The 14484-nt window shown below is 40.1% G+C and overlaps 1 protein-coding gene and 3 long non-coding RNA genes across 5 annotated transcripts; 2 read left to right on the forward strand and 2 right to left on the reverse strand.

The window, feature by feature from the left end:
- Positions 1–1992: 1992 nt before the first annotated feature.
- LOC134223263 (cysteine protease ATG4D) lies at positions 1993–5911 on the reverse strand. Its single transcript, XM_062702420.1, has 5 exons — positions 5576–5911; positions 5394–5479; positions 3534–4861; positions 3263–3462; positions 1993–3185 (listed from the first exon to the last, which is right to left on the reverse strand). Exons 2-5 carry the CDS (start codon positions 5459–5461, stop codon positions 2910–2912), a joined length of 1872 nt encoding a protein of 623 aa, XP_062558404.1. The 5' UTR covers positions 5462–5479; positions 5576–5911; the 3' UTR covers positions 1993–2909.
- Positions 5912–6431: 520 nt separating this feature from the next.
- LOC134208212 (uncharacterized) lies at positions 6432–6942 on the forward strand. The gene is made up of 3 exons (XR_009978549.1): positions 6432–6497; positions 6572–6633; positions 6697–6942. It is a non-coding gene; the product is annotated as an uncharacterized LOC134208212 (long non-coding RNA).
- Positions 6943–8214: 1272 nt separating this feature from the next.
- LOC134208213 (uncharacterized) lies at positions 8215–9382 on the forward strand. Its single transcript, XR_009978550.1, has 3 exons — positions 8215–8693; positions 8896–8989; positions 9046–9382. It is a non-coding gene; the product is annotated as an uncharacterized LOC134208213 (long non-coding RNA).
- Positions 9383–12687: 3305 nt separating this feature from the next.
- Positions 12688–13589, reverse strand: LOC134208214 (uncharacterized). 2 transcript variants are annotated; one of them, XR_009978551.1, is made up of 3 exons: positions 13363–13589; positions 12964–13299; positions 12688–12906 (listed from the first exon to the last, which is right to left on the reverse strand). It is a non-coding gene; the product is annotated as an uncharacterized LOC134208214 (long non-coding RNA). The 2 variants fall into 2 exon arrangements; XR_009978552.1 differs by having other exon boundaries at positions 12960–13299.
- Between the last annotated feature and the right edge of the window lie 895 nt (positions 13590–14484).

Genomic DNA, 14484 nt, shown 5'->3' on the forward strand with positions numbered 1-14484 from the left:
TCTAGCACGTCCGTGGCACAACTGTCCAGACACCGCCATTTTGTGGATATCACCAACGCTGCAGGCATTCCGTGACTGGGTTCGAGGAGACAAGCCAGCATCGAAACCTCGAGGTAGTGTCCCCCCCGAGACAGTCCAATACGGGCTATAATTGGAGCTACCCGGTAGCGACGTTAGAGGAAGCGTTTGGAGTAGCGGAACGTGAAAGGGGCCCCCACCGAAGAGAAGTGAGGTAGGAGGTAGATTAAGGAAGTGGAAATACGAAGGAGTAATAAAGGTACCTGTGTGTAATTTGAAGAATCCGGTTTTGGTGTTCAAGTGGAAGTTTCCTGTATTTTCTTGGCCGCGATAATCAAGCGCGTACGCCGACCCTGAGGCTATTGAATAAGGGGGGTCTCATTAGTGCTGGGCAGGGATCGCCCCTTTAGTTACAAGTCTGATGTAGGCTTCCTCCATCTTCTCAAAGTTACGTGCCATAATATCTAGGTATGTCGTCGGCGAAGCCAAATAGCTGGACGGACTTATTGAAAATTGTACCACTCGTGTCAATCCCTGCTCTTCGTATTACCCCTTCCAAAGCGATGTTAAATAGCAGACACGAAAGACCATTACCTTGCCGTAACCCTCTATGCGTTTCGAAGGGACTCGAGAATGCCCCTGAAACTCGAACTACGCACATCACCCGATCCATCGTCGCCTTGATCAAACGTATCAGTTTATCCGGAAATCCGTTTTCGTGCATTAGCTGCCATAGCTGGTCCCGATCGATTGTATCATATGCGGCTTTGAAGTCGATAAATAGATGATGTGTGGGCACGTTGTATTCGCGGCATTTCTGCAATACCTGACGTATGGCGAACACCTGGTCTGTGGTAGAGCGTTCACCCATAAATCCCGCCTGGTACTGCCTCACGAACTCTCTTGCAATTGGTGTTAGTCGGCGGCATAAAATTTGGGAGAGTACCTTGTAAGCGGCGTTCAGCAATGTGATTGAGCGGTAGTTGCTACAATCCAGCTTATCGCCCTTTTTGTAGATGGGACACACGACACCTTCCATCCACTCCTGCGGCAGAACCTCATCCTCCCAAACCTTGGTAATCACCCAGTGCAGCGCTCTAGCCAGTGCTTCACCACCGTGTTTAAACAGCTCTCCTGGTAGTTGGTCAACTCCAGGGGCTTTGTTGTTTTTCAGCCGGCCGATCTCCTCATGGATTTCCTGGAGATTCGGAGCCGGAAGTCGCATGTCCTGCGCGCGTGCTCCTAGGTTCATTACCATACCGCCACAGTTGTCTACCATATCGCCATTCAGGTGCTCTTCGTAGTGGTGCCGCCACCTTTGGATCACCTCACGCTCGTTCGTAAGAAGGTTCCCGTTTATGTCCTTACATATATCGGGCTGTGGCACGTGGCCCTTACGTGAACGGTTCAACTTCTCATAGAACTTTCGTGCGTTATTAGCGCGGTACAATTCCTCCGTCTCTTCACGGTCTCGATCTTCCTGCTGGCGCTTTTTCCTCCGGAAAATCGAGTTTTGTCTGTTCCGCGCCCGTTTGTATCGTGCCTCGTTCGCCCTCGTGCGGTGTTGCAGCAATCTCGCCCATGCTGCATTCTTCTCCTCGAGTCGATTGATAAATAAATCTTAAAAATCCATCGAAAGATAAAGGCGCTAGTAACGTTCGAAATCTTCCCTTCCAGCGTAACGCTCTCGATTTTCAAAAATTTAAATTACACCAGTATAGTAAAGAAAGACGTAAGTCCTACGTCAAAAAAAAAAACACATCAACTGAGGTGTTTTCAGCTTGCAGGTGGCGTATGATTGCATCAACATATCCTCCCCATCTTGAATTGTGCATATTGAGGTTGGAAGGCAACTCCCGTGCTCCATCCATTGGTTCTGTTTGCAATTACCAATCGCGGAGTAGCAACTACGAAATGCACGGTCATCATGCTCAGCCTTTTTGGATTTCTCAAATCGTCAATAAAAATCTTCGCTCAAATTGTAGATAATTTAATGAATATTGTTGCAGTCACAATTTACAGCATTTTCATGAGATATTTCACCGGTGCACAAGAGTAGCTATTGTGGTTATTCAGTATGTCTACTTTATCCCTATTGTATCAGTACATGCCACGCAAACACATTTGACATTTAGCTCAGTCAGAAGCAGCGATTTTCCAGGTTTGTAAACGTCCAAACTATTGCGTGAATGTACCTTTCTTGTTATATACTACATTAGCTTTTTTTTGACATGATGAAGTTTCCTACCTGCATTGCATCATTAGAGCAAAAGTACGTAACAATTAATTTCGACATAAATATAAAAAAATAAATATTCGTATGCGGGTAAAATAAAGCTTTGTTCATATGAAGAATGTTGTTAAAACAAAAAAAAAGTGGAGCTGTCCTACTCCCATAGCCCAAGGTTCGTTATATTTTAATCTCGAGCACAAACATTCATCAACCAATGAGGCTAGCCAAACAATTTGATGAGATATGTGTGTAATACATAATCGCTTTAACACAATATTCAATTTGCTATTGTAAGTACAAACTACCGTTATTAAATATTACATGTTCTAGTTAATCATCTGCTTCGGGTGATTTTCTTATTTCATCTCGCGGCAGCAAGGTTTCTGCGCCATCGATGTCACAGTTGTGCGATGCTGTCAACTTTAATGAAGTAAAAAGCCACCCGAAACCATCGATTCATTCTTATGCTAGCAGCCATCTCTTTTGGAAGCAGTGGGAACCAAATCACTTGCAGGGATGGAGGGAAGCCTCCTTTTTGCACTGACGTTCGAATGGCGAAGGGGTGTCGGAATGTGCGCTGCATAAAAGTTTTGGATGAAAAGACACTCCTTACCTGACGCAAAAAAAAAGAAACCGCAGGCGAACCGCGTCGCTCGTTTTACAAAATCACAAATTCCATCGATTCGTCGTCGTCATCGTCATCGTCGTCCGGTTGAGGCAGATGCAGCGACTGAGAGATTCCACCCTTAGCCGAAAGGGGTGGCGGTGCCGGAGGAGGTGTCCGGTAGAACGATCGCGACGGCAGTTCTATCTGCTGTTCGCTGCTCTTGCCGCGACAGAACACGAACATCGGATACGTTACCTCGGGAAACTGTGCCAGACCGGTCGAACTGGTGAAGCTGCTGCTCATCTGGGGTTTCGCCGGTTGAAGAAACTGTAGGGAGGAATTGTTTTGGTTAGTCGTGGCTCACTGGTCTTTGACCGTGAAGAGAAAGCATTTTTGATACATACCGGCTTCACGCTATCGACAAACTTGAAGAAGTCCTTCCTGGAACCGCAGTAGAACCCGATGCAACAACTCGGGTCCATCTTGGTCAGCTTCATCTTGCGGGGCGACTTGCAGTGGAACGACGAAACCGGAAAGTTCTCCTGGTTCACCACGTCCACCATGTCCTGGCAGTAGTGCGGATCCAGGTGGATTAGTTTGTCCTCTGAAAACAGCATGCGAAGAAAACAGATTGAGGTTAAAAATCAGGAAGTTTGATTTAAATGTGGGGCTTACCCTGGAAACCGACGAAATACAGCGAATGCTTCGGTCGGCCACCGATAATTCCGATGCAATTTTCCAAGCTGAGCATTGCCTTCAAACAATCGTTGTAGATGGGATTCAGCTTTTCCGCTCCGAGGCGTAGCGGTACGAGGAGGATAAGAGATTTCCAGTGTTCAGCAGACGATGCGGTTTCGGCGGTTGACGTGCTATTGCTGGCTGTATTAGGAACTGTGGTGCTGTGACCAGTGTACGATGAGGAGGATGGCGAATTGTTAGCGGAGGTTAATTTTTTCTGCCAGGGGGCTACAGTGGGTCCAGTGGGGACTGTACATTCGTCAATAATGTCCTGAATGTAAACGGCACAGTCCTGAGCGACGTAGACGTTGATCTCATCGAGGTCAGATATCTCCTGGGCCGCTATTTTTACAGCCTGCCTTAGTAGATGAGCAACCGATCCAGGCCCGTACCAATCCCCAGGCTTCTTTCCGGTCTCCTTACCAAGGGCGACCAAGGTGTGAATTGAGAAGGGGCTTGTCCTTGAGGAAGTATCCCCAAACCAACGAATTATCTTCCGGTGGATGTTATCATCGTAGTTGAGGGAATTGTAATTCATTTTTAGATTTTCTGCAGTAGCATCCCAGCGCCAGTTCCGACCAAGAAAATGGACCAGCAAACCCTGCGCCAGCAGCATTTGTCCTGAACGAATCATGCATCCCCAGCCGCAATCGGATGTGTAATTTGAATCGTCCATAGTCTGGAACTCTTTCCTATACGTCATCCAAAGTCGAGTAACGAAGTCCCGCTTGAACGCTTCAATATCCTCCATTTCTACTTCGGGACTGCTCTCCTCGGCTGCATCGGTTCCCGTCTCCTCCGGCGGTGATTCCACGAATATCTGCGACGGTGATCGTTCAACACTTTCGAACACCATCTGATTCGTCTCAACCGTTGTGGCAGCACCCGCAGTGACTAACTCGATCGAATTCTCCATCGACGTCGACCCCGGCAGCGGCTTTTGATGGTAGCATCGCCCTAGCAACCATAGTGGCTGTTCCTTTGAAAAGCTGGTCTTCATCTTGCCACTCCAACCGAACTTCACATTGTTCCACATGGACATCAGCTTGGACTCAACCTTGCCTTTGAGCTCATCTCCTCCACTGCCCGCCCCAGTACATCCCGTTCGAACGGGAGTGCCACCGCCGCTACGGATGTATCCCAAGCTGGCCCCAGCGTCCGTTCGAGCCGCAGGGGATGATATCTTCCTCGTTGGTGTTTCATTATGTTGCTGGTGCTGCTGCTGCTGCTGACGGAACGATTGTTGTCCTTCACTCTCCGATATACTGTGAATTGATTATATGACAATTTAGTTTGCTTTAATCAGCGATGTCATTTATTAAATACATGAATTATAATTTCATGGTGAGATCTCTCCTTACATATGCGTCTATTTACAAGGTTAATATTTATATTCCAATATTGCTTATTTTTCTAGTCTTCGTATGATTTTCATGTACCCTATGAGTCATTTCAGTATGTATCTACCTGGTACCTACTAAAAGTTTTCCATCAAATTACAAATTAATAAATATATTGATTTGAAATATTTGCAAACTTATTGCGATAAGTTTAATTTATATGGTTTAAGCGTTTAAGATTAAAAAATGTTTGATATACTAAAATCCCTTAAATTATTCATCCAATATTGTGGCAGTGGCAATTTCGATTTCTAAACGTGAACCCAAACTTCGTGACTCGCTACCAGCCCTGCAAGAAGGCTCAAAATAGAACGTTGTGCTAATTGTTCGGACCAAAGAACCGTTCCACTGAAATGGCTTTTCGCGAAATGATATTCCGCAATTCGTCATACGATACCTGCGAATGTGTTGGCTAATCGTCAGCCTGCCAATTCCCGTCCGATTCAGCAGGACGTCATAGTTCATATTGGGTTTATCCAAACGCTGAAAAACAATTTTACGGGAAATGAAATCATGAAGCTGCCCGCAGCGTTTGAGGAAACCCCCCACCGGGGCCAGAACCCCGATCAGGTGACTCACCTGGTGGTGCTGCAAGTTGCTAATCAGTCAGCAGAACTTCCCAAACTTCAGCGCACCCCGTCTCTTTGTCTACTGGCTGTAGATTCCCGAGGCTAGTTGAGATCCTTCTACGGGACGAGTTTGTTTCTATTGATTCGATTACCACCGAAACCACATAATCGCGACCTTGATAGGAACACTTTCGTCGATGGCAAGCAAATTGGATGGCGATTGATTTTTATTGACTTTAATAGCTCGATTCTTTATATTAAACTCTTGTTTGCACTTCAATGACAAAAAAATACAACTACGACCGTCCGTGTCGAATCAGATTGACTTTCTGATGTTTTCTTTTCCGTCTGGCTGAGTCCTGAGCCACAGAAAAGCGAACGTCGCACTCAATTAGGAATAGGCGATACCGATACGATATATCGGGAATCGATATTTTCGCTCCGATTAATCGATATATTGTTTCGATTTTTTTATGTTCGATATTTGACCGAAAGATATTTTAGTTACTAGATAAAGATTGTCGCTGTCGTCGCTGTCCGGAATATCTTTTGCTGGCGAGGATAGGGGAGCTAAATGTCAAAGAAGGAAAATCCATACGATTTGACAGCTTGATACCCAACATGTTCCGGACAGCAGAACAAAGGGAACCGAAGCGACAATCTTTATCTACACGCCCATTAGATTCCACTCAATTCATGTTTAACTTTTACTCAATTTAGTAAATTCGCGTCATATGTCAAAAAATGAGTAAATTTATTTTATGAATTGGGTAGTAAATAGTCATACTATTTATGAATGCAGAAAAGATAAATTGAGTGAAAATTTTAAGTTGTCATCAAAGTGAGGACATAAAGAAAGAGGACTTTGAAAATCATTCTTCCTAAAATTTGAATTAATCTGCAATAACCGGAAATCGTTGTGGATATTAAAGGTAAGTTGTATTAAGAATAAGCTAGAAGTATCCCCATAAAGCCAAAAACATGTTTTAATCTCTTGATATTGCAGCCCAAAGGAGCATAGAAGCCGCTTTATGGAGGACCAGTTGGTGTGTTCATTTTCTACTGAAGGTAAGTAAAATCAATAAATATGGCACTGCTCCCATAATCAATTACCGATTGTGACAATTCCAGAAGACTAGCGAACCACCACTGATCGCAGAGATATAGCCACCAGTACGACAACGGGGAAGAGTTTTTGCGTGCCACCAGTGTCGTTAAGAGGAGCTCTCAGGTCTTCATGCTGGAGGACAGGACAAAGAATGGATATAGAACGGACAAATACACCAAGTATAAAATTAAATATGTTTTTGATGCAATCCCATAGATGGAGACGTTTTGTAATATTTTTGTTTCAATAAATGACAAAGATTACTCTTTTCCTACAGTTTGGTTTGAATATTATTGAATCAGGTGAAATTGCAAAAATTAAAAAAATATATTCAGCTAAATTTGAGTGAAAAGTAATCAATATTACATTTTTCTTCGATGATGAATTTGAGTAGATTGTAGTCATTTTTTGACATCATCCGGTCTTTACTCAAAAATGAGTAAACCATTGTTTATTGCGCATAAGCCCCAAAATTTTATTCCCACCTTTGGGTTTCCGCGCCGAGCACTCAGCACCAGACTCGGCGACAAGGTGATAGTGGTCAAGTTGGTACTCCTGATTTTTTGACAACTGATGTCGATTGTTTGTGTGAGTGTACCGGTGTCAAAAAATAGAGCTTTTAGCTGAAAATTTAGTTGTCAAATGCACATTTTGACAGAAATATAGATGTATGAGTGAATAAAATGTGCAAATGCTCTATCGCGGAAGCAGTCGCTGAAGACAAGTGTCAATGGTTTCAGTGACGAAACGAAAAGTTTCAATGCAAAAAGCAATACTCAATTTTTGACTTGTTCCACTTTTACTGAAAATGAGTGGTTTTCCACTCAATTTTGAGTGGTTTCAAACGGGCGTGTAGTAACTAAAATATCTTTTTTTGACCGTATCGATTTTTTATAGCTGATATACACTGCTGGAAATAAAATAAGGATTTTCATAATTCTTGCCTTATGAAACCACATGAGTTCATTAGAAATAGGATCCATAAGTTTCTTACGAAATCGATATGTTTAAGTATATATTTCATAATGTGCCTTATGAAATTCATTGGTGAATATTGTGTGAAAACATAAAAGTCCTTATGAAACTAATTAGTATTTTTGTCGAGTTCATTTTCTTCCTTCAAACCCAACTGTCTTTTTGTTGTTCATTTGTGCTCGATTGATTCAATTTTCATCCGTGATTTTCATGTGGCAAATCAGCAATCTTGTTTAGTTTCCGTTTATTGATAACCGGTGTCCTGTATCTGTATCTGAGTCAACTTCCGGTGCGATACAGAGAAGATATGGATAGATAGAAACCTCGACTGAAAAAGCGACGATGTCAAAATTATACAGCGGAAATCATGTGGAAACTTGGACATGTAGTCACATAGAAAGGCAAGTAAAGTACGGTAATCCTAAGAACCTAAGAACCAATTTACAGGTGGAGCCGGTGGTCTAATTCACGGCAAAGTGCACCACTAAGTAAAACCAGTATAGATAGACTCAAGTCAATAATTGTTTCACGTGTCAGTAATGTTTTCCGTATTTATTCACAGATGGAAGATCTCTTCTGTAGCAATGCTATCATCCGAGAAGTAGTGGCAGCAGATCAAAATACCGGCATTGTTGCTAATGATTCCAGTCATTGCTTAAAAATTGGAACCCACCCGCAGAATTTAGATGGAGCAACCAAATCAGAACCAAATCGCCACTCAACAAACAATTTCTACGTGAAACAACAACACTAGCACAAACTGGAAACACTTCCAAGATCAACCAACTGGCCTATAACTTCCATCGTGAACCGAATAATCTAACCACTTTCCAAAATAGCTTGTTGGAACTGGCATAAGGAAAGAACATAATGGTCCACATGACTATGGCCCTGGTGGCCGGCGGCGATATCGGTACCGGTGCTACCAGTCAACAATCTCGCCTGAATGTGGAAGTTGACACCAACTGATTTCTCTTGTGCACCTGGACCAACGAAACCATACTTTCTACTACTGGATCAAACGGAAGTGGTTAAAAGGAGATAAGTGAGTATTCCCGAAAAAGATATTTTAGTTACAAGATAAAGATTGTCGCTTCGGGTCCCTTAGTTCTGCTGTCCGTACAGAACTGTCAAATCGTATGGATCTTTTTTCATCCTCCCTATCCCAGCCAGCAAAAGATGTTCCGGACTGCGACGACAGCGATAATCTAAACAATGCAAACAATAATTCCCAATCATTTTTATAGCACTTGGTCCACCGGTCATGAAAGAATTGGAGACGGATGGCTAAATTCCTCTACTGATACGGCAAGTAAAAATTGGCCTGGAAACCCATGAATGGTTCGTATGCATTTTGGTAAACAAATTGAAATTAATTATTCGTTATATTATTTTAGAGAACCCAAATGAAAATCGAAAAAAATCCGTACATCACACCAGGAAATATTACTCGTACCTTACGACTGCATCTATATTGTTTCGGCAGAGGATTCGAAGTTGTTAGCAAAGTTGTCATAAAAAAATTACTTCGAGAAGCCTTCGACTTATGTGGTTTTGGCAGCGGCACTGGTGGTGGCAAAACTCCTCATGGCCCTCCATCAGGGTGGTTTGCCGGTGATTTTTTTTGGATCCAACGGATGGAACCAACGTCTGCAACAATTAGTCCGCTAGAGGTAATGGTGGTGGTAGAGGTAATACTGTTTGCATTATTGACGTTCATATTATTTCAGATCGATGGACTCTCGCTGTGCATGCAGTATAGTCCATTGCAAAATTTTCATCTTTACCTGAATCGTATAATGTGTTAATTACACTCTACAAGTATCAATCTCGCGAGGAAGGCAATAAGGTGCAAACGGCACTGAACAATTGTGTTCCAGGCAGTAGGTAACACATCCATTTGCGCCGAATCTCCCACGGATAATGAAGTGCAAACTATTTTGAAGAACTTGAAATTCCGGGAGGCCACAACAATAATAATAATAGTATTAAAATAATATGAGCTCCGCTGATGAGGAGATGGAGGTGGCAAACAACAATTCCCCACAGTGGTGCATCAATGTTTTAGCAGCCGAATGTTTAACGGGTATGTATATAGTCTTTAGAAAACATTGGGAATCACTTAAAAATAAGATCTTTCGAAATAATGCAGTATTTGAATGACAAAATGGTCCCAAATCCACATGATTATTTTTGTAGTTTCTACCAAACGATCATCATGCCAAAGTATTGCAGTATTAAATCAAATTGTGACAAGTCCACTAGTTTTAGTTACGTAGTGGAAAGTGGGGTAAGATGGCCATATGGGGCAAGACAGCCAACGTTAATTATGCCTTAAGTGAGCATTATATTCACATTATTATTACAAGGGATGGTTCACAATCATGTAAAAGGACTATACAACTGAAAAATGCACTTTGACAACTTCACTTGTTCTTGTAATATTGATTTGAAGATGGTTTAGTTGAAATTCGAATTTTCTTATAATTTTCTAGTTACATAATTTAACAATTGAAGCCTTACTCATTTTTCAGGTCAAATTGATATTTACCGAAGCTTTTATATAACTATAGCATATATACAATAATAATTTGAGGAGATTCACAGTAATTAGGTTTGATAGGATATAAATCTTTGGATATACGTCGGCCTGGGGCGGTATTGCCAACTGTATAGGAACAAGGTTATCCCCAGGATTAAGAGTAGCCCAACCCTTAAATGCATTTAAAAAATGATCAAAATAGTTTCTGCCTGAACCAGAGTTGATTTAAAACAACGAATATGGTTTTAACAGTAAAAATTAGTTTTAGGCAAATTCTGATATTGTCATAGTGCCAGTTGTCAAGAAATCAACATGAAAAAACGACATTTCTAAACGAAGCATCATTTGAACATATAATCCAATAATCCATAGAAGTGCAAGAAATGTGTCCCCTATTCTAAATAAATTTAGCACACTTTTGATATAGTTTTTTGTTCATGCTCGTCTTGCCCCGAGGGGGTGGTCATATTGCCCCATATGGTAAATATAGGCATCATAAAAACACCTTTTTTAAAACCAGTTTATAAGATACTAAAACTTTATTAATCAGTGTTTATTGATACTTATGTCAAAGACGGGTCATCATAAAGGTGTTTTATGGACAAATCAGCAGAATTTGAAGGAGTGTCACTATTTTACAAGGGTTACCGCTTAGGATGGCCATCTTGCCCCACTTTCCCCTACTTCATATCAATTGATTACTGGATCACTCATGGAGTATACATAGTGCATGATGTTCAACCAGTGCGCTATTTTGATAGTGTCCTCGAAACTTAATATCTTAATTTCAAGTCCGTAGTACACGCTTGGTCCTTTAATGGCACATATTTGCCAAGTTCATTCAGACATTTTGCAGAATAATTCTCGGACTAACTATATACGGATATCCGTCTCAGGAAAACTTGACAAATACGTATTATTATGACGACAGTACTGATATCTTTCTACATTTATTCTCGAAGTCATTTTATATATTACATGAGAGGCTCTAGAACAAAATATGCTTTTAAATCAGATCATTATACGGATATTAACTCGGATATTAAGTAAACTAAAATGGTGAAATGGTTGAGTTTTCTTATACGCTTCTGTACTCCGGAAATGTACTAATACGACTAGATGAATTAATCAAAGATTTTCTTTCTATATTTCAGATATAAGATTCTGCCACGACCGATGTATACCAAAACCGACGTAGTAGGATATATTAATGTAAAAATATTGCTCCGAGTATTACTTTGGAAAGCAAAAAGCAAAAGTTTTAAATTTTCACAGAATTAGTTTCGCTATTTGGAGTGATCCTGTTGTTCTACCAACCACTGTTGTACCTCAACATCGATATAGTAATTGTAATTTGTAATAAAATTCATAAAGTATTAAAACCATAGTTATATGTATAATTATTCACTGAAATTACTTTATTTTTTAATATGATAAATCATGAGTAAAAATATATATTGATATCGTAAGAATTTCATAAAGCAAACATATAAAATTTCATAAGGTTGCTCAATGAAATTAGTAAGTCAAACATAAGATGAACATAAATGTTCATTATGGACCTGGTTCATCTAAAGTTCATTTTGGTTCATAAGGCTACCTTATGTTTTTCAAACCGAATCCTTGTGGCTAATTTTCATAAGGTAAACTTATAAACTTTGGAAGGTTTTTTACGGCAGTGTAGGATATCGATTTTTCTAATTCCGAGACATTGGGTCGTATATGAATAAAAAGTAGCAAAACTCAACGCTTGTAGCACCGACAAACCGACGGGCCTCTCTGATTCCAAAATTGGCAAAAAATAATACAATCGTTTTACTCCGAGTGTAGTAACTCGTTCTGTCATTACTGACATTAAAGTTCATTTCATAGAAAAAGTCAAGAAGAAGGAAAAGCAAAATGCGCGCAATTCACCAGCTGTTCGATGTCAACATTATATGCACGTTCCAAACAATCTACACAGCGATGTAGATAAAAATAACCAAGTAATAAAAAATCTTTTTTGATGCTTAAATTGACATTTAAGACTTACGATCATTACACACATTTTCGAAAGTCGAATGTATTTCATTTGGCGCACGAATCCTATCATAAAGTTCTAGATATTCATAATATTGAATATTGATTATTATGTGGGAGCTGATGAAATAAATTAAAGCGTGCATGACCAAGTTTGCCCGCACACTCAGAAATTAATTTATGCTATTTAGTTTAAAAGTCATTCTAACTGGCTATTCGCCTGGTTGACCCCAAACTTGTATTTGATCCAACAATACTGGGATAGTATAAACTTAAGAAATTCGCTCTCTAGTATAAGTTTGGTTTATAATTGTTTAGTATATTTTGCATTTGGCTATGGTTTGTAGGTTATGTTCATTTGTTTTCATATTTTTGCATTTCGAAAAGAAAAATCAAAATGATTATATTTTTATTACTTATTTCTCGACTTATTTATTAGAACCTTTATTTTGTTGAAAAAAACTTAAAAAGTAACTTGGAACCACATCATGAGCCACAATGGAAAGGTCGCACTCGACTCGACCAGGGCCAGAATCTTGAATCACATTTTCTGCGAGTTGTCGGTTTCCTTGACGGTGGTGGTCGTTGATGCTTTAGATGTTTTGGCTGGTCCTGATTCGGTGCGAGCGATTCTGCTCCAGAGGATGTTTTTACCGGCAGCAGATATTGCGATAGACTGTACATTGACCTCAACAACCTGGAAAAAATAATTCATTGCAATAAACAACCTCCAGAAATCGATGCTCTTACCAACATAAAATTCATATTTCTTCGGTCGGACCGCCGCCACCGTCAGGGTTATCTTGAATCCGCGATCAACTTGGGTCACTCGATCATATTGAACGTCTGCAGCTGAAGCAACAAATTCCCTGTCACTAGCCGATGATGATTGCGTTTATTGGGCCGATTCGTTTTTAGACGTTTGAGGATAACCACGAATAAGTTCCTCTGGTAAAAATATTCACTATTTCCATTCTTTCGAAGTAAAGAAACCGTTCACATGCAGATGCAACAGCTTCCCACAAACTGCTAACCTCTTCCGTATGTTCCGATTTGTGTACATTTTTACAGCCGATACGAATAATTAGTACTGTAAAATGGGAAAAGACTTTGAAATATTCATGTCTGATTTTTTTCTAAATAGTGTACTTACATGTGTTTCCACAATTGTTGATCCTAATCCAACAGAAGAAATAGCATCGAGTAGAGCGGCGCCATGTTTTTCAACATAAAGAACACAATCAGTAAATAACTCTACGCTATTCCATATCAGTATAAATTATTATCGTTGATAGTATACTTTTTAAACTATCTTTCGTATAACATTCGAAAATGTCAAAATCGTTTAATTTTAATTCTATTTCAGATTTATTCTATTTCTGAGTGCACACTTGTGAGAGCTGTTGTGTAAACCATCGCACAGATGGAGCTAGGTAATGAAAGGAGAGTAATTGCCAAGAAATTTGAAGAACTGTATATGGGAAGGCACGTCGGTTTGTCGGTGCTTGTAGCATCTACTCAAAAATAAAGTCCACAGAGAAAACTACATGTTGGTATGAATAAAAACTTTTTCGAACTTATGGCATATGCTACATTCGAACTTAGCCTTTACTACAGTTTACTACCATTTACTACATGCAGAAACGTCAAAACAAAATAGACCCCATGATGACGATGATGATTTCATCATTTTTTTGCAGCTAATCAACAAAAGACATGTCTGTTTTGTTTGTTTTTCTTAAATTGGACTTCTATTTTCAAGAACAAAACCGATTCGCTTCGATTCTGATGAATAATTTGCATTTTTAACATGAGTAGCAACGCCTTGAGCAGACTACAAGAAATCAGTAGTAAACTCTTCTTTTATTCATACCGAAACAGTTGTTTGTAGTGTGTTCTAAATGTGTAGTGTAGTAAAGTCTCTTTTATTCATACGAACATATTCCACAAGTGACGTTTACTACTCAAAATGTAGTAAACTCGAACTTACTACTTTTTATTCATACGACCCACACGCTTAGTTTACTTCACCTATTTATGGGTACTTGATTCACCCATATTTGAGTATACCATAATTATGGGTGAAATATACCAATAGGGGTCGTTCAAAAATTACGTCCAAGATTTGAGGGGGGGAGGGGGTCCGAATTTTGTGACAGTTTGTGACAGGGGGAGGGAGGGGGGTTCGTCTTATGTGACATCCACCTTCAAAAAAAAAAATTGACTGCATTTTAGGAACAATTTTCATTTTTAAAAGATATATTCAAACTGTTAG

The sequence above is a fragment of the Armigeres subalbatus genome, chromosome 1 (assembly GCF_024139115.2).
Source record: "Armigeres subalbatus isolate Guangzhou_Male chromosome 1, GZ_Asu_2, whole genome shotgun sequence".
Taxonomy (NCBI): Eukaryota; Metazoa; Arthropoda; class Insecta; order Diptera; family Culicidae; genus Armigeres; species Armigeres subalbatus.